Raw genomic sequence first — 21232 nt, forward strand, 5'->3', positions numbered from 1 at the left:
TTATCTATTTTATATATAGTAGTGTTTATATGTCAATCGCAATCTCCCAATTTATCCCTCCCCACCCTCTTTCCCCCCTGGTAACCATAGTTTGTTTTCTACATCTGTGACTCTATTTCTGTTTTGTAAATAGGTTCATTTGTACCATTTTTTTAGATTCCACATGTAAGTGCTATCATATGATATTTGTCTTTCTCTGTCTAACTCAGTATGATAATCTCCAGGTACCTCCATGTTGTTGCAAATGGCATTATTTCATTCTTTTTTATGGCTGAGTAGTATTCCATGGTATATATGTACCACATCTTGTTTATCCATTCCTCTGTTGATGGACATTTAGGTTGCAGAAGCATGTCCTGGCTGTTGAATTAGTGCTGCAGTGAACACTGGGGTGCATGTATCTTTTCAAATTCTGGTTTTGTTCGGATATATGCCCAGGAGTGGAATTGCTGGATCATATGGTAGCTCTGTTTTTAATTTTTTTAAGGAACCTCCATACTGTTCTCCATAGTGGCTGTATCAACTTACATTCCCACCAACAGTGTTAGCAATAGAGTTTTTCTGTTACAGTCCTTTTTAGTGTAGAATATCAAAGCATAATGTCACAAACATAAATAAGACCTTTCAAACCTTATCAGTTCTTTGCTCAAAAGGCTAAGTGATTACCTGTGGCTTCCAGAATAATTCACTCTGTATTCCCTAGAATGCCATTCGAGGCCTCCAGTCTGTCCCTCACTCCCTGTCTAGTCTCCTTCCTTCTCCCTGTCATATTTCTTTTACTTTAAGCTAACTTGAGTTTCTTAACCAATCTCAAGTCCTAGATATCTGCTTGTCCCTGAGCCTTTGATCAAGCTTTGCCATAGGACAGGAATGCCCTTTCTCTTCACATCTACCTGTGAAAACTCCAGTCTCCCTTTTGTGCCTGCTCAAATGCCACTTCCTTTATGAAATTTGCTTTATTTCTTGCTGCTGGGAGTAATTCTGTCTTCCTATAGGTTCTTGTAGAACTCTGAATCCATTTTATGGCAAGTATCAAATTCTATACTTCCATTTTCTGCCCACATACCACATCAGCTCTTCATGTATATATTTCCTATGGGAAGGCTGTGTAGTCCTTACTTTGATATCTCCTTCAGCCTCCATCATTCCAACTTACATACAGCAGATGTTCAATCAATATTTTCTGAGTAAATATATTAACCATTCTTTTTTTATTATTATCGTGCTGTATGTAGTAAGAAGTAGGGCATCTGTAACATAGTGCCACAAACTGGATGGCTTAACAGCAGAAATTTATTATTTCACAGTTCTGGAGGCCACGAAGTCTGAAATCAAGGTGTCCGCAGAGCCATGCTCTGAGACTGAGTAAAACCTTTCCTTGCTTCTTCCTAGCTTTTGGTGGTAGCCAGCAACCCTTAGCTTTCCTTGGCTTGCAGCTGTACCAGCCTAATCTCTGCCTTCACTGGTCACATGGAGTTCTCGTGTCGGGGGTAGGGTGTATCTGTATCCAAATGCCACACTCTTTCTTAATTGAGTTATAATTGACATGTAACATTGTATTAGTTTTAGGTGTACGACTAATGATTTGATATATGTATACATTTCTCTTTTTCTTTTTTCTTTTTTTGGCTGCGTGGCATGTGGGATCTTAATTCCCCGACCAGGTATCGAACCTGTGCCCCCTGCATTGGGAGCTCGGAGTCTTAACCACTGGACCGCCAGGGGAGTTCCATATATATATACATTTCGAAGTGACTACCACAATAAGTTTAGTTAACATCCATCACACCACATAGTTACAAATTTTCCCCCTTTTTATAAAGACACCAGTCATATGGTATTAGGACCCACCCTACTCCAGTATGACCTTAATTTAAGTAATTTTATATGTAATGACTCTATTTCCAAATAAGGTCACATTCACAGTTACTAGGGGTTAGGACTTCAACATATCTTTCTAGGTGACACAATTCAACCCATAACACTAGGGAAATAAGAATTCATATATAACCATATAGTCCTGGATTATCATCTAAATCGTAGTCAGACTTGCTTGAATTACATCTGTATGTCTGGGCTTACATTTTAAATAATTTGCTGCCCAGCTAATCATGGAAAGCAAATGTGGAGAAGGCCCATGACCATTGCCCAGGGGACATTTCAAAATTCCTGTGGAGATGAACTAGGCTAATTTTTTAAGGGGTAAAAATGATGGAATATTTTTAAAGAGAATATTCCATATTCTGGATGGGTTCCACTGTAAGTGTGGTTTCATGGTATCTATATTATTTCTGACCTCAACATACCGTGGCTTCCCTCTGCAGTCCTGGGGGCAGCAAGAAGCAGGCTTGGAATAATCATAATAGCTCTCAAAATCTATTGAGTACCTGCTGTTTGCCGGGCACTTGGCTAAGTGTTTAACATGAATTATCCCATTTAATCTAATCCTTAACACTATGTGGTAGGAAATATTACTATCCCAGTGCTACGTATACATATATACAGGTATCAGGGAATGAACAAGGAGCCTTCCCATCATATAGTTTTAAATTGTCTGCTTGTCAGTGGCTTTTATTTTGCTTGTACGAAGGTCTTTTATTCACGAATAAGTCATTCCTGAATAGTGATGGGGTAAATATTTCTATCTTCATTCCCGTCTTTGCCCTTTTGAACAGGAAAAGAGTGAAAAACTAGTGCTGGAGAAAACTGCGTATGAAGAAATAGAAAGGGATTTTCAGGAGGTTCTCAGCGAACTTTCAGGGGACAAAAGTTTGGAGAGATTTAGGGTTGAATATGAGAAGCTTCATGCTGTCATGAAAAAGTCTTATGACAATGAAAAGCGTCTGATGGCCAAGTGCAGAGAGCTGAATGCGGAGATCGTGGTTAATTCCGCGAAGGTCGCCACTGCCCTGAAGCTCTCTCAGGATGATCAGACCACCATCACATCCCTGAAGAAGGTCAGTGATCTTCTAGAAATGGAACCAATGGCGAGCTTTCATAAATGCATCCTATACTTAAAACATCATCCTTTCATTATATTGGCAGCTCTAGGCTTGTAGTAAAAGAGTTATTAAGTAAAAATTTACATGATTTATATATTCATTAAGCCTAGGGAATAATGTTAATTTTCAAAGAACTTAATTAGCTTGAGTGAATTTCACAATGCAGAAAATAAGGTAGAACCTTACTGGCTTGGTTTCTAAGAAATACTGTGTTCACAAAAACAATTGGCCATAAGTAAGTATAGTATTAGGAATAGCAGTATGTCTTGTTTGACCCAAGATAAGTAATTAAATATCTTATGATGATAGCTTGTAAAAGATCTTTTCATATTTCTACGTTTTCCAATGTTTTAGGAGAGGTTACCTTGAGAATTTCCAGATGGTAGTTTTCATGATCTTTCCTCTTATCGCCCCTTTGCTTCTGCCTTGATTGTCCCAGTTCCTCATAAGGCGAGAACAGGGATTCAGTCTGCTAGGGATATTGAGGAAGTATGGCTTTTTTTTACACTTTATTTTTTCATCCTCAAGTGTGTTGCATTATTTTGAAGGTAAAACACAAATGTTCCTTGTAGATTGCAGGGTGATAAGAGGTTAAGATATTTTAATTTATAATTGAAACCCTAGTGCTGAGAAATAATTTGCAATTTTTTTAGATAATTCCCTTGATATCATGCAATTAAACGTACCCCAATTCTGATGAAGTTCCAAGAGTAGTGCAAAATATAACTTACCTGTTTTCTTCGGAACCACTATTTTTAGTGTCTTTTTCTCTCTATTGTTATTTTCTTCTTCTCCTTGCAAAATACCAATATAAGAAGGCTTTAAATCATGTTATGATGAGAAAAGACCCCACTTTTTATTGTAAATTAAAAAACTGGAAATGGAAGTCATGAATTGATTAAAATATAATTGGTGTATTTGCTTTGGACAAGACTTCATATAATCATAGTTCATTTAAATATCCTTCATTTGTTTTGCCAAAAATAGTACATATGGTTGCTGCAGAAAAACATACCCCTTAAACTGACATTTTGTTTTGAATCACTAAATTATGTGCTGCAGTTACCCAAGCATCATCTCTCTCTCTCTAATGTAATAGCATGAATTTGTTTAATTAAATAATTTCTTCCACTCATTTTATTCCTTGTCAACATAAAAGAATATTTTCACCTTAAGCATATAGATTCTTACCTGTAGCAAAGGACTCACATTGCACTTGATGAAATTTTGCAAGAAAATTAAGTGGCAGGGCAAAACTCAAGGCTGTTGCAACGTTTACTGTCCTTCGTCTGTATACTCGAATGGCTGTAATTCACTTTTAAGTATTTCTGTTAATATTCCACTTTGTATTCAGAATAGTTTTGTTTTTCCCCTATAAGCATTTGATGAGAAGGCCTGGGCTTGGGTTTCTGGAAATGGGAATTATCAAGGCTGTTGTGTACAATTAGGTGACAGCCAAGACCTCATTTCTGTGGATGGCTCTAAAGTTCACCTTGCCATCCAGGAGCTCACTTGAGGCCTGAGGGCAAAATATATTTTTAATATGGAATCTATCAAGAGCTTCAAATTTAGGACTTGGATCCAAGACCATTCCTTATGTGATAAAGCTTTTTTTTTTTTTCCTATAAAATATCTGGACTTGGAAAGCACATAAGCTTTCATTTTCGATTTTGTAAACCTATCTTAACATCTTTACTAGAAATAATACCATTAGTTATAGCAGCCCCTGTAGTATGTGAGCCCTGTGGCCACATTTACCTACGCAAGAGAAAATATCCTTTGCCAGCATCCCTCTTTAAAACTGCTTTTCAGTATTGACTAACTCATGTTGAACAATGCAGTAAGTCAATATACGTTTAATACATAGTGTATAACGTGTCATCTTCTTTCCCCATAAATAGCTTCTATAACGTAGTTGTTTTATGATTCTATTTATTCAGTTTAGCTTGCATCTGGAACCTAGTTTGGTTTTTCTCACTGATATCCCATGACCCACCTAGGAAATTGAAAAGGCTTGGAAGATGGTGGACTCAGCCTATGACAAAGAGCAGAAGGCAAAGGAGACAGTCCTTGCCCTGAAAGAGGAAATAGTGAACCTAACCAAACTAGTCGAGCAAGGGCCTGGACTCTCCATGGATCAGGACAGCAAGTAGGTCATAGCCATCTTGGCTCATGTTGAACTTGCTTTTGCAGAGGCCTCCTTTTTCAACAGACAGCCTGGGGCTTGCCGGTACCATCTTGAATGTTCTTTGTGAATACAAGACTCTACTTTGTTGGGTTCCAAGAGATAGTTTTCTGTCTATTGCCGTTTTTTTCTTTTTAATACTCCCTTTCTCCATGCCCAAGAGCTTCTAATTCATGGTTATATCAAACTTCTGGCTCTATAAAATCAGTGCTACAGTTTTAAAATGAATAAAGATTTTGACTTTATTTCTCTCAAACTTGTGTGGAATGGCTGACTTTCTACCCAGATTCCCAGCCCCTCCCATACACCCCCTGCCCTATGATTAGCCATATCACTATCCTTCCTACCATCTCAGATTCTAGGCCAGAAAACAGTTGCTCTTCACACTTGTTACTCCTTCATCCCTTAAAGTTTTGTCTTGTTGACTCAGTCTTCTAAACATCACTTCATTCTTCCCCTCCTCCCTATCAGCAGCGGGTCCCCTGTTCTCTGCTGGATTTGGCAGTAGACTCCTAACTGTTCTCCCTGCCTCTGAGGAGACATCTCCCCTCTTTACCATCTTCCATACCAGACTTATTCTTCTAAAACATGTAGCTACATGCTTCCATCTCCAGCATATGCACCTTCGACAGCTACCCATTTCCTAAGGATAAAGCCCAAAGTCTTGAACATGTCTTGCAGAGCCCTTTGTAGATCTGCCCCAGTCAGCCTTGCTAGACTCATGTCCAGCAGCACCATGCTTGCTCATGCCTCCATGTCTTTGGACACACTGTTTTCTATGCCACGGATCCTTTTTCTTCCCTTCTCCACTCAGTAAACAACTATTCATCCTTCAAGACCTATCTTAAACACCATCTTAACTTTATCACCGTCAGCATCTCTGTTCCAACCTCCTCCCAAGCCTCAGACCCAGTGACCAGGCAGAAGAGTCATTGTGTTCCCTGTTTCCATAGGACCCAACATCTCCCTCAAGTATGGCACTGATCACATGGTACTGAAATTATTTGAGCTTCTCTGCCCATTAAGCTGTAAACTCCTTGAGGAAAGACATCTATCTTTACCTTCCCTCTAGGAATCTAGCACTCTGTAGGGCATGCAAAACCTTGCATTAATTAATGAACCAGGAATGAGCATACACCTCCTTAGGCATCCTTAACTAAATCTACCTGCTGTCTAGGTTTCTTGTACTTTCTAGATACGTTTATCGAACGTTGAATAGGTAAAATAAACAGAAGATGTGGTGTTCATAATAATGGACTCTATTTTCTTATTAAAGAAGTCACGCACGATCAGAGCAGCTATTGAAGAGCAACTATTGAAGGGCAACATGAGGGAACTGATTTGGTTAGGAGGAGTTTTAATGAAAATCAGAACATGATGAGGAGGAGAACTGATGAAACAATCCAACTCAGAATTTTATCTTCAGCAGTGCGCTTAGGTGTAGCTGTCTGTCTTTACAGTAACCTTAGAATTTAAGGTCTTGTTTATGGAGAAGAGTTTGTGGTTTTGAAGCTTCTTAATTAAACAATTATATCAAAATTGTTGGTAAATACATATTGTCGAATTACTGTGTTTCCAACAGTCATTTGATGTCTGTCAGCTGCAAGTGTCTCAAATGCAAGTTCTCTGCTTTCTCAGCTCTAAAGTAGCTGCCTTGTTCTAGATGAATTCTGCTGCACAGGTCTTATCAGACATAGTTTTTCTACTTTCAGAATGAATGCTACAGGGGTGTGGAAAGCAAGGAGTAGAAATCAGCTCCCCCCCAACTCTTCCACCCTAAATTTCACTCCTCAGAGATAACCAGTTATCAATTTGATGCCTATTTTTCTGGACTTCTATAAAAATGCCTATAGTACACACACACACACACACACACACACACACACACACACACAGACTGTAATTGCTTAAAAATAAGAAAAGGGATCATATTATGCATATTATTATTGGAACATCCTCTTTTTCAGTTAAAAACTCAGAAACAGCTCCCCCGTCAGGGCATAAAGATCTTTCTCTTTCACACCTGAATAGTGTTGATCCTTGACCATAAGTCTTTCCCATGAAAAAGAGTTCAGGGGATGATAAGAAGGTTCCCTGAGCAGATGGCCATTTAGTCTGACTCCCGTGTTCTTCTTTTTTAGTATCCGAGATTTGCTGAAGTTCAAAGAAGAAGTGACAAAGGAGCGAGACCAACTCTTGTCAGAAGTGGTGAAATTACGAGAGACCTTAGCTCAGACCACTGAACAGCAACAAGAAATGGAGCGGTCCAGGGAAGAGGCAGAGCAGACCATCAGTCAGGTCTGCTCTGACACGGAGAGCAAGACAAGGACCATTACCTTCCAGAAGGAGGTTTTGTCCTTCTCCAGGCTCCCTTCCGGTCTTGTTCTTTTCTCAGGATTACCACCCTCCCCCCCCCCACCCCCCCCCCCTGCCCCCGCTTGCCCCCAGCCCGGTCACCAAATGAAGCATCCATTGTTTTGCTTGTTTCTCTGTTTTGTTTTTGCAAGAGCAGTTTTACTTGAGTCATTCTCTGTCTGAGAAGTTACCAAGATAGGGCACTGCTTACATTTCTGGCCCAAGAAGGTGTCCCCTGTGACAGCCAGGGCGCCCTGCATCTGGGGATGGTGAAAGCAGTTCCCTTGGCCTTTCTCCTGTGTAAGGAAGCCATCTAGCTGAATCCTTCTGAATACTTTTCTATAAAACCAGAAGTCGAATAGATGGTACACAAGCGCAGGCTTGAGGAGAAAAACAGGAGACTCCTTTGATCATGAGATAGGAGGAGGACTTTTCATAGAATTTGGCTATCATGATAAAACTGTAGTATTTTGTTTAGCAATATGCAGGACTCATGGAAAATACACTTTCATATTTAGGGTAGCTGGCTACATTTTATTTAGTTTCTGTTGATGGAGAGTTAGATGAATTCTTTCCATGTTTGACTTCCCTAGAATTCTGGGCTTCCGTTTTTAACTGGAATTTGTACCTTTCTTTGTGGATTTGTTCCCACCATCAGGGTGGCTGTTTGGTGCCAAGGCTCTGAAAAACAATCCAGAATATTCTTGAAAAGTTTGAACATTGCAGTTCAAAGATGACTCTCCTACAGGAGAAATACTACTTCAAAGTCATTGCCCTGAAAATATCTGAGAGAGGGAGAAGCTCGGCTGGTTGAGACCCGTCCTAAGGGGCTCATCTCCCGCACCCCAACCCCCATCGTCCTTTCTGTGCCTGTAGTTCCAACAAGAAATCCAGCAACATCAGAATGAAGCTTTGCGGGAGACTCGGAAGAAGGAAAAACTAGAGAAAGAGCTCAAGCAGATTCAGACGGACATGGACACCAGGCAGACAGAAATCAAGGCCCTGCAGCAGTACATGCAGAAGAGCAAGGAGGAGCTTCAGAAGCTGGAGCAGCAGCTGAAAGAGCAGAAGGTGGGCTGGGCAGGGCTGCACCACGGGGCCTGGCCAGACAAGAACGGGGGTGTTTGACTTTTCTTTGGAAAGCAGCAAACTCCCTTCACTGCAGATGTTGGTGAATGTGGGTAACACAGCGCATAGCACTGTACTGTGTTTGGTCTTTGAATGGCTCTTATAGGTAGATATGCTCTATCCCCCACCATCCCCCTCCTGCCATGCTCCAACAGGTTAATCTCTTTTTATCCTTTTACTGATGTGTAGCATACACATAGAAAAGTGTGTAAGTCACAAGTATACAGCTTGATGAACTTTCTCCCCTTGAACACGTCTTGGTTACCCGCACCCAGCCTGAGAAATAGCACCCAGGAGGCTCCTCGTGCCCCTTCCCAGTCTCTCTCTCCCCCAAAGGTCAGCGCTCTTCTGAATTCTAAGCAGACGTTAGTTTTGCCTGCTTTTGTACTTTACAGAAATTAAATTATACAGAATGTACTCTTTTGTGTCTAATATCTTTCTCCTAACATCCTGTTTTTGAGATTCACTTATGTTGTTGCCACATAGTCATAGAACCACACTATCCAATGTGGTAGCCACTAGCCACATACAGCTATTTACATTTAAATTATTTGAAATTAAATAAAATTAAAAATTCAATCCCTCAGTTGCACCAGCACCATTTCAAGTGCTCCATAGCCACATGGGGCTAGTAGATACTGTATTGGACAGTGCACATAGAGAACATTTAGTTCATTGCAGAAAGTTCTATTGGACAGAGCTCAGAAGACCATTCACTCTCACTGCTCTAAGCATTCCAGCCTGTGAATATAACATGATTTATTTTTAACAGGTTTAGTTTTAAGTTTCAAGTTTGGGAAACCACACACTGTCTGTATGCGTTTTAAATATGGTAATTTTAAAAAACATTTCCTCTGTAATAACAGTTTAAGGTAACACAAAATGCAAGTCTGTCTTTTCTAATTTCTTAAAAAAAGAACCATTTCATCTAATTGAAAACAGTCATTTCTTGAAAATATGTTCTCTTAGGAAGTTTCCAAAGTATTTTTAAGCCATACATCATTTTTCTACTTAAAAAATTAGATAGTAGAACACATTTGTCAGTTGCTTTATTAATTTTATATAAAGCCAGAAATCAAACAGATAATATGCAGTGTGCAGCATCCATGAAAAAAACATGTGGCTTTCTTTGAGCCTGAAATTTGAGAGGTTTTTGGTTAGCACGTTAAAACTATAGTACTTTGTTTAGCAACATCCAGGACCCATGGAAAATTTTATTTAGTCCCTGGTGATGGGAAGTTGGATAGATTCTTTCTGTGTTTAGCTTTTGCTTGAGTGGAAGTTATATATTGGAGTAAGTGTCTTCTAAGCCATCTTCTCTCTTTTTTTTGATATCCCTCCATCTCCCTAATATTTTCCCAATAGAAATGACTTCCCAAAATATAATCCTCTGTTTTTATAAAACCTTGTCTTCTCTGAACAGTCAAGGTAGGGAAGGGGAAAATCCAACTGACACTGAAGTCAGGGAGGTAGAAATCATTCCACTACTACTCCACGGTTTTGACTTAAGTTGGATGAAGGGGAATTGTTTTGTGCTGGTGTTAGTGAATGGCTCTGTTCACGAAAATGTTGTAGGCCTGCTAATGCAGGATTTGCTTCTGAAGATACAGCTTCTGAGCCCCACAGCCGTTTGAATCTCTAGCTCATTTGCAATGATTATAGCAATTGTTGTGTATGCTAAGCCTGCCAAATGGCAAACAGGCATTAAAATATTTATCCACCACCTGTGAAGAAGACTTCCCAAGGTGCCCAGAAAAAAAAAAAATTATGCTCTCTGTGTTATTCATTAGAAGGCATCATTTCCCTCAGCCATTTAACATTCATCATATTTGAGTGCCTTCATGCTTTCACTGGGGAGAAAGAACAATTTCTGCGAAGACAAAAAAATTGTGGTTGCCGTGCTTGTCCCAGGAGGTCTGCATGGCCTCCTGCGTGGATGTGCAGCTACGGTAATCAGTTTCAAAAGCGTTAACCAGCTCGTTCTGCATCTTTCAGATACCGAATGAGAGAGCTGCAAAGGAGCTGGAGCAGTTTCAGATGAGAAATGCTAAACTTCAGCAAGAAAACGAACAACGTAGTTTGATTTGTGAGCAGCTATCCCAGGAAAACCAGCAGAAGGCGTTGGAGCTCAAAGTAAACACCAAGTGACATATCTGTTCCCTAGCATGCCTTCCTTCATTCCCTATTAATATAAGTTGGCTGATGCTGTTCTAGCCTTTGGTTGGATAGCCTGGATTAGCCTTGGTCCTTCAGAGGCAGGTGTAAACCTACAGTGATAGCTTTATGCCCGGAAGCAGTTTGATAACTTCCATTCTTATAACATTGCTAAGCTGATTATTAATCATATGACTATGCAAATACTTCCAAAGTGAGCTCCGATGTTCACCTCTGTAATTTAGCCTTGCAAGTAACCAGTTGCCCAGAGCTAGAAACCATTTACACATGTGAGTGGCAAAGAAGTGAGATTGTATTTCGCTACTTGTATGGAGTGGGAGGGGTGGGGGACGGACTAGTACTATTTGATATCTACTCTTAGGACTGCAGAATCATGATTTTCACTTCTGTCCAATGTAAATTGCAAGATAGGTCACCTATTCTCCCTGCCCTGATTGAAGAGTGCTTGCAAATTAAGTTTGGATAACTGTTTTATACTTGGATACATATTGTCTGCCTACATGCTTAGCAGAGCGGCTTTATGTTTATCACCAATTCTGAAAAATCCATAAGCCTTACTCCAGTTATGTTAGCATACTGGGCATAAAATGAGTGACTAATCAGGAAAATACATTGATTTGAGTAGTAAATCTTAACAGTTTTTGCATCACAGCACCTTTTGAGAATCTGATGAAAGCATGTGTGTGCATGCACATACACACACACGCACACTGATTTGCACCTCTTGTGTCTTGTTTTGCATGCAGTCTTAGAGGTTTACAGGATTTTTCTGAAGTCTAACCATGGGGTCTGGATTAATAACTACTGAATTAGCACATCTTATTGTTTTAATTGAAAGGGACCTTAGATGAACTAATTTGGACCCGGTAGGATCTGAGGCTGAGGAACATTTAAGCAGTCCAGAAATGTTTGACTCAAAACCGTTCTTTATGAGAATGCTCCAAGTTAAAGCAGAAATGAAATGACTGCTGAAGGCAAAATAATGTATTAGCCCCTAAGGTGAAATTAAAGGAAAAATACTTATGCCAATAATTCTCTCCTTTGATGACATGCATGGGGCACCTTGAAAGATGGAATATTTTTGTTATCAGATCCTAAACCTATGGGATTCTGCTTCTAGCAGTGATTTGAGGATAACGTGCCCAGCTAAGTGCAGCCTCTTCATTGTCAAGAACTGGGAATAATTGCTACTCTTTATTTGCAGAAGAATCGCTAGTTGCTTTCCCAGTCATTTCTAAGAATGGCACATTTTTTTAAAGATGAATTTTTAAAAAATTCATAAAACTTGAAATCCACAGACAGAAATCTGGTGCTTTACTTTGCTGGAATTGCTGTTTTGATACCTTTTGACATCGTGTAGACTTGCTTATTAATGCTACCCTGTCCACCTGTCCATATATGCAGTCATTGACTAACATACCCTGAGGAAGGAGGGCCCCTTTTCTAACGTATGTAATTGCACTACAGTGGCCGGCCCCTTTTCTAACGTATGTAATTGCACTACAGTGGACATGTGGATCCAAAAGACTCGATATTTTATAGCATGTTAATAACCTCCGAGAGAGATCACTTTGTGAGTCTATGAAAGTTGCTAATCACTACAGCATTTGTACACAAATTTCACACATTTATGATACAACTCAGCGTTCTTATCTTGCTTGATTCAACAATTCCATGGTATCTTGAGGTATCAGGTTTAATCAGTCTTTTCATTGTTTTTAGCTCATATAGCCATATATTTTGTTATGGCTTATATAGACTTTTTCAGTTTCTCTCAAAAACCAAACAGTGTGTGTTTTGATTTAATCCCACAGAACAACTTTACACTGACATAGGAACAATGTCCTTTTATTGGTTCTGAGTTTACCATCATCCAGTCACCGGCTCTTTATTGACTGAGTGTCCCTGGTTAATCCTCTCTCACTAATCATAGGCCAAAGAGGAAGAAGTCCGTCAGATGCGCCTTGACATTGGGAAGCTCAACAAAATCAGAGAACAAATCCAGAAGAAATTGCACCAGATTGAAGGTCAAAAGGGAGAAGTGGAACAGCACAAGGAAACCCTGAAAAATCAGATCTTGGGATTAGAGAGAGGTAAACCAAGAATCATTTTGTGCTTTGTTTTATTAGTTTATGAGCGTTTCATTGGTAACTAATGTCATTTGGCAACTCCATGCATGCAAACACAAACCATGCCAAATGAATTCAGTAAAACAACATTCAAACTGGTAAGTAGATAATATGGAGGAGACATCGTTTTGAATACCTTGAACTTTCTTACCTTAAAAAACTCTTCAACAGGTTATACTGAGCCCAAAGTATTTTTCAGTATTTGTCAATGGAGTAAATAGCATCTATAATCTTAGGTCTGGGTTCTACATGTCTTTTCCTTCAGTCTTCTTTTTTCACAGAAGATGCGGGATAAATTCAAATGAATATTCCGCATGAGCAGTATTTGAGACAATAGTATACCCAGAATCAGTGAGACAAAAATTAATGGCTTCTAACTCCTTTCCTCTGTTAGTACTTTACCATATGGCAAACGCTTGTTTTAGCCAACTATCATATGGACCTGTGGAGGGAAAATTTAAGTGGCACAGGAGGCCGTGTAGTACAGAAACATCATTAAGGATACAAACTCTGGAGTCAGATCTACCTGGGTTCAGATCCCACCTCTATCGCATTTAGCTGTTGGGGATGAAATGGCTAATATATAGAAAGCTCTTGGGACAGTGCCTAGCACACAGTAAGTGCTTACTAAATGTCGTCTATTGGGACTTTCCTGGCGGTCCAGTGGTTAAGACTCTGTGTGTCCACTGCAGGGGGTGTGGGTTCGATCCCTGGTCGGGGATGTGTGCTGTGCAGTGCAGCCAAAAAAAAAAAAAAGTCATCTATTGTTATCCAGATATATTACCACTTATAAAAGTAATAAGAGAATACTATCTCATTCTGAAAAAGAATATAATTAAAAATAGGATATGCTAGTTAAATATGGTGTGGTAGAAATAGCTCAGAGACTTGGAGACAGAGGATCAGGGTTTGAATTCTGACAGCACCAGAAAATGGATTTAAACTGCTAATTAAGGCAGGAACACCTCATTGACCTCAGCTGTAAATTACTGACTGAGATAACATACACAGAAGCATAAAAATGTACATTGCCTCTCTAAAAGTTAAGTAAAATCTAAATCTCTAGATAAGATTATTAGAAATATTTGTCACGTCTTTGAGAAGTGCAGATATTTTTCCTCCTAAGACATCGGAAATAATCTTTTACTGAGGCACAGTTGCAGCTGATATTGATAATTTCTCCATTTATTTATTCATTCAATAAACTGAGTACACACTATGTGCAGGCATTATGCTAGCCATTGGGTGCATGGAGGTTCCTGCCCTCAGGATGCTTACAGTCTAGCATGAGTTTACAATCTAATGTCTTCAATGACAGATATGGAAAAAAAATAGAACTAGTAGAGCATGTTTTATAACTGGCTTAGTGAATTTCAGAAAACACTCCATATTAAAATTTCTGTATTTTTGCCTGGCGATAGTTCTAAGCTTTGAAAAAAAATTTTATCCATTAAGTATTGAACCCAATCCTTCATCCTTAAATCACGTTTACAGAAGTCATCGTGCTTTCCCTTCTGGTTATTTTATAGATATCGTTAACATCATTATTTCTTCTTAGGGAGCATTTCCTTTTGATGTGCCCTATCAAAGAGTGACATTGGACATAATGGTTAGGAGCATGATTTCCTACCACATATGTTATGATTTCCTACCACAAAATCCAAGAAATGAACTGAAAAATTGCCAGAACTAGCAAGAGTTCAACAGGGTGGCAGGTTATAAAATAAATATATAGATATCAATAGCTTTCTTTCCTACAAAGAACCAGTTACAATGTATGATGGAAAACCCCCCTTTCACAATAGCAACTAAAGTAATAAAATATCTATGAATGAAGTTACCAAGATATCTGTAAGACCTATATGTATAAAACACTACAGAATTCTTTTGAGGGGTATAAAAGAAGACTTGAAAAATGGACAGATACACCAAGTTTCTGGATGAGAAAACTTGATATGATAAAGATATAAATCTGTCCAAATTAATCTACACATTTAATATTTCCAATAAAAATTTCAGTGAGTTATGTTGCTTGGGACTTGAAAACTGATTCTAAGTTTCCTCCAGAAGAATAAACTTGTGACAGTAGCTATAAAATTCTGGAAAAGAAGAGTGAGAAGGGAGCATTTGCCTTACCAGGTGTTTAAATGTATTATAACACTTCAGTAATCAAATAGTTTAGTGAAAATGCCTGAATAAACAGATCAATGGAGATCAGAAAGGCCACAAAAAGACCTACGATTATCATCTAAGATAAAGGTGTCATTTCATACCACTGTGCAGTATGGATTTTTAAGAAAATGGTAGTATGACAATGACTTTTTGGGAAAAAAGTTAAGGTCAAATGTAGGAACAATAAAGCCAAGATGCAGAGATTTAATGAAATTAAAGGTAACTTTTTTTAACAGCAAAAGACTCTATATATGAAGGCAAATTGACTAAAATATTGCCAAAGAGTTAGTATCCTTATTATATATAAGGAGCTCTTACAAATTCACAAAAAGGTAAACAATTCATGAGAAAAATGAGCAAAGGATCAGTGTGGGCAATTTGAAAAACAGAAAAACAAATAAATGATCATTAAACAGGAAAAGTAGTCGACTTCACTACTAATCAAAGAAATGTAAATTAAATATGGACATACTGGTTTAGAAAAATCTATCAGGTTGTTGAAGATCAAAGAGAATGACAATAACAGTGGTGGTTTGGGTGTGGATTTAAACTGCTATTAATTTTTGGAGAGAATTCGGCAGTAGGGGAGAAATGTCTTTAAAAGGAAAATCACTTTTGATACAGGACTTCCTCTCCTAGAGGAACAAATGAACAGGAATTTTCATAGGATCATTGCTTGTAATTGCAAAAAAATTTAAAAAGAAGAAGCAACTTAAATGTTAAGATGGGGATTGGCTAAATAAAGTATACATTTTTATACAGTGAAATATGAAGTCATTAGAAATTCTGACATAGATACACATTTATAATATAGAGAGGTATTTATTTTATGTTTGTTAATTATAAAACAAGTTACAAAACTGTATGTGTGGTATGATTCCCTCTTGGTGTATGTGGTGTATAAATATTCATATTTAGATACCCATGTATATTTGCATAGGAAAAAGTCAGAAAAGAGACACATCAAAATCCTAAGTAGATTCTGATTTAGAAAATTTTCCCTTCTGTTTATTTTTATTTCCAGTTTCTTGCTGTATTTCTAATTACTTGTATAATAAAAAAGATTTAAAAAGAGCAAGGACTTTTTGAAGTCAGAGAGACCAAACTCGCAATCTCAGCCCCGTCACCTCTTGGCTGTGGACCCTTGGCATATAGGCCTTTAAGCCTCAGGGACAGGAAGACCTACCTCACTGAGTTATAATGAAGATCACGTAACACTCAATGAAAAGTAGTTTTATAGCTACAGATAAATATATAAAGCAGTTTTTATGTCACTTTGGCTTTGGCAGATTCTTTCTTAGGTTTTCTTTATATTTATTATTGTTTTTCTCCCTGGTGATTTAGAGGTGGAGGCTTCAAAGAAACAAGCAGAACTTGATAAGAAAGCAATGGATGAGCTTCTGAGAGAAAGGGACCTATTGAATAAGGTGAGTTTGTTACAGTAACACTGGTAAACAAATGTCTTTCTTTAGTGCTATAAAATCTGCCTATAACTGGTTGCAGGGGAGAGAAAACTCTGAGGCAAACAAAAGTAGATTAGAATTAATAATAGTGCTCAGTTTTCCTCTAAGCAGCTATCCACGTTCCACCATTCACTGGCTGTGAATTGAAACCGCATTATCACCTGTGAGCACAAAGGGACTTTGGAGAATTATCATATAAACCAGCAGGGGATTTCAGGGTGTCTTGTGGTTTCTGTTTTTATTGCTGGTGTGTTATTTGGCATCTTAGCAGTTGATCAGAATTTCTGATTTTAATAAATTTATTTATTGATTGATGTTTGGCTGCGTTGGGTCTTCGTTGCTGCACGTGGGCTTTCTCTAATTGCGGCGAGCGGGGGCGCTGCTCTTGGCTGGGGTGCATAGGCTTCTCATTGCGGTGGCTTCTCTTGTTGCGGAGCACGGGCTCTAGGTGCACGGGCTTCAGTAGTTGCGGCACGTAGGCTCAGTAGTTGTGGCTTGCGGGCTCTAGAGTGCAGGCTCAGTAGTTGTGGCGCACGGGCTTAGTTGCTCCGCGGCATGTGGGATTTTCCTGGATCAGGGCTTGAACTTGTGTCCCCTGCACTGGCAGGCGGATTCTTAACCACTGTGCCACCAGGGAAGTCCAAAATTTCTGATTTTAATATCTATAATCTGCAACTTGTGCTAATCCAGAAAATACAAGTGAGTGCTAATAAAATTTAACTTTTAGGTGTTTGAAGGATGGCTGGTTGGCCATATAAAGAGTCTCTAACCTTTCCTCCATCTTTTCAGGAGTGTTGTAGGTTTTGGTTTCTGTCTTTGGCCCTTATTTCTCCTAGTCTTTGAGCTCAATATGGTCCAAAGCTGAGGGAGAGGTTGGAGGAGCTTGAGGCCTGGAAATCCTCCATTCAAGACAGACCACCCCCCCTTTCCCCTCCTTGCCCCTTCCAGAGGATTCCTTTGATTGACAGTCACTCTTAGGAGATTAACTACTTTCAAGGATTTAGGGTAAACATTCCTGCTCAAGGATTTCCTCCAGGGAGGAAAAAGCGATGGGCCAGGTGTAGAGTGGGAAGGCTGCTTCCGGAGCAGACAGCCTGATGGCTTTTGGCCAAGATAGCTTCATCTCATCAAAGTAGATACAGCCTATATTTGTTCATTCCGAATTTTTATTATTTCTTTAAGTTTCCCAGAATTGAATAAATGTTAACAAAGTATTGAATAGATTACCCTGTAGCTTAAAGTAGACTATTTAGGGAATCTCAGGAAATAGTATAAGATTAGATATCTTTACATGCTGAGCACTCCTTAAGAAAGTCATCAATTTTTTTTGCATAATCCTAGTAACTGTTTCTTTATTCTATAAATTTATATATGTAAATAATGTTGGATTTAGATTTTTAAATTTATTTGTAACACATACAATATTTAATCCATTTATATTTTATATATTCTGATAAACAACCTATAGGTTTTCTGCCACAATAGGACACCTAACACATTAATTTTATACTTATTTTGCTTGATCTGACTATGTCAACTCCTTCTTTAGGGCAGGGTACTTTTTAAACTTTTTTATTTCCCGGGCCGTTGCATCCTTAATACCTGGCACAGCACCTGCCCCTCTGCAGGTATGCAGTCAACCTTTACTGATAATACATTCTTTCCCCACTGACTTGAAATGCCACCTTCACTGAGTGAATGAGTGACATAGTTTTGACAGGCAGCAGTGTTAATATATTTGGTTCTTTCAGTGTCATGTTGAAGTGGCTTTATCTTTCATAGAGCAAATGTTTAATTCAATACTTGAAAGTAAAGTTGACCTTTTCCATTTTCTACATTGTCATCCGACCAAGGTTTAATGTTCATTTTTTTTTAACCTGTTTATGCCAGTGGCTTTCAGACCTGGCTGAAGGTCTGTATTGGTTAGAGATTTGTGAAGGAATTATGAGGCACCTCATGGAACCCAAGGATACAGCCGGGCCTCAGGAACAGATAGGAACCCGGCCTAACACTCTTGGGATGCACAGAAAGCTCTCTACCTTCACCACTAGACTTCCAGCTGAGTTTTTGCTTCATTTCTGTCTTTTAGTGAAGATCGTCTCTCTCTGTTTCCCTGTCCATATGGCAGAAAAAAGCTATCACCAGCAAATTCCAAGTTTACATCTTCTACTGAGTTACGGACATATATACACTACCAAATGTAAAATAGATAGCTAGTGGGAAGCAGCCAGCATAGCACAGGGAGATCAGCTCGGTGCTTTGTGACCACCTAGAGGGGTGGGATAGGGAGGGTGGGAGGGAGGGAGATGCAAGAGGGAGGGGATATGGGGATATATGTATATGTATAACTGATTCACTTTGTTATAAAGCAGAAACTAACACACCACTGTAAAGCAATTATAATCCAATAAAGATGTTAAAAAAGACTAAATAAATAAATAAATAAAGATGCAAAAAAAAAATCTGGAGGCCCTATTTCAAAAGTCACTGGGTCCATTCAGCTGTGGCTAGAGAAGCAGACAAGCTCTGCTCCATCATGAGCATGGCTGCCAGAGTTGCACTCTATTAACTCTGTGTTCCAGAGGAAAAACCTGGCTCCTTGGGCAGCCAACCCAAGGCATTTCCATTATAGCATCAGAAACCACCAGGGCAGCTTTTAAAAAAAATTTGGGTGCATAACAGCTCCACTGAATCAGAATCTCTGGAGTTGGGACATCTGTGTTTTTAAAAAAAACGGGTTAATTCTTTTTTACTATTGTAAAATACATACAAAGCAAAATTTGCCATTAGTGACATTTAGTACATTCACAATGTTGTGCAAACATCATGAGTCTAGTTCCACAACATTTCCATCACCCCAAAAGGAAACCCTGTGCCTGTGAGGTGGTCACTCCCCACTTTCCCCTCCTCCCACCCTTGGAAATTATGAATCTGCTTTCTGTTTCTGTGGATTTGACCATTCTGGATATTTATATAACTGGAATCATACAATATGTGACTTTTTATGTCTGGCATCTTTCACTCAGAATAATATTTTCAAGCTTCAACCATGTTGTATCGTGTACTTCATTCCTTTTTTTTAAAAAAATTTTTATTTATTTATTTTTGGCTGCATTGGGTCTTTGTTGCTGTGCACAGGCTTTCTCTAGGTGCAGCGAGCAGGGGCTACTCTTTGTTGCGGTACGCGGGCTCCTATCATGGTGGCTTCTCTTGTTGCAGAGCGTGGGCTCTAGGCACGCGGGCTTCAGTAGTTGTAGCACACAGGCTTCAGTAGCTGTGGCTCACGGGCTTAGTTGCTCCACGGCATGTGGGATCTTCCTGGACCAGGGCTCGAACCCGTGTCCCCTGCATTGGCAGGCGGATTCTTAACCACTGTGCCACCAAGGAAGCCCTTCATTCCTTTTTATGGTTGAATAGTATTCCACTGTGTGGATATAGCACATGTTGTTTATTTAGTCATCAGTTGATGGACATTTGGGTTATCTTCCCCTTTTGGCTTTTGTGCATAGTGCTACTATGAACATTCACGTACAAGTTTTTGTTTGAACACCTGTTTTCTATTCTTTTGAGTGATATTGTTGGAGCGTATGTTAATTCTGGGTATCTGTATTTTTAATAAGTTGGTTTTATTTTATTTTGTAGTCAAAGCCTGTTACATGATTAGGTTCAGCTGTTCTAACTTCACACGAAAAAGGCAAGAGCTGGAACAGAGGTTGGCTTTGGGGTCAGCTAGCTCTGGATTCAAATCCTAACTCCACTGTTGTACGAACTTGTAGGCAAGTAGCTTAACTTCTCATTCTCAGTTTCCTACCCCTAATATGGGAGCGATATAGTGCCCACTTCCTGGGGATGTTGTCTCTTAGGGCATTTATATGTATGTCTGTAGTGCTCTGTGCAAAATTAACATAACAAGCTCTAAATAAGTTGTAAAAAATATGATTATTTTTATTCATCTCCCAAACAATGCATCTAATTATTTTAGGATTAAGACAGGGAGTAAATTTAACCAAAACTCTCCAAACATTTTGAGTAACGGGGCTGCTGTGTTGTCCTTATTTTTAGAATATGCTTAAGGCAGTCAGTGCAACCCAGAAACAGATAGACCTGGTAAAGCTCCATGAACAAGCCAAGAGAAACCTGGAGGAAGAAATCCAGAACTACAAAGAAGAGGCTCAGAAGCAGAGAAAGATTATCTTTCAACTGGAAAAGGAGCGAGATCGGTACATCAATGAAGCCAGTGACCTTACCCAAAAGGTAAGCCACTTCTCCATGGTGTGGGTCGAGCACCAGCACATTCTTTCTGATGGTCACATTTCTGATTGCCACACACTGTTGCACAGGTGAATTACTCAGATTTCAGCTTGTGATTCACATGCAGATTTAAAATAGTGGGAAATAAGCTTTGCTAGGAAATCAGCTACTTGCCATTTAGAGTAAATAAATGCTGAGCAGATATTTGCAGAATGTAAGTTTGGAGGAGCACAAATGCATATGATCAGTCCAGCCCTGGCAGGACATACTTTCCTTGTAAAAGACCCCCAGGGATCCTCGTACCCCTGATTGGGAGCCATTGTGACTTGATCATTTAAGAACCTCCACTGATTGATTTACTGACTCTGAGAG

The 21232-nt window shown here is 39.1% G+C and overlaps 1 protein-coding gene across 1 annotated transcript in view; it reads left to right on the forward strand.

The window, feature by feature from the left end:
* Positions 1–21232, forward strand: part of CFAP58 (cilia and flagella associated protein 58) — a 96736-nt gene that overhangs the window by 617 nt on the left and 74887 nt on the right. The window contains exons 2-9 of the mRNA XM_028481946.1: positions 2676–2957; positions 5003–5151; positions 7329–7485; positions 8419–8613; positions 10666–10803; positions 12779–12938; positions 16491–16573; positions 20672–20863. Of these exons, the coding sequence (XP_028337747.1) occupies positions 2676–2957; positions 5003–5151; positions 7329–7485; positions 8419–8613; positions 10666–10803; positions 12779–12938; positions 16491–16573; positions 20672–20863 (1356 nt within the window). The remainder of the gene's footprint in view (positions 1–2675; positions 2958–5002; positions 5152–7328; positions 7486–8418; positions 8614–10665; positions 10804–12778; positions 12939–16490; positions 16574–20671; positions 20864–21232) is intronic.

This window comes from Physeter macrocephalus, chromosome 20 (genome assembly GCF_002837175.3).
Source record: "Physeter macrocephalus isolate SW-GA chromosome 20, ASM283717v5, whole genome shotgun sequence".
Lineage (NCBI taxonomy): Eukaryota > Metazoa > Chordata > Mammalia > Artiodactyla > Physeteridae > Physeter > Physeter macrocephalus.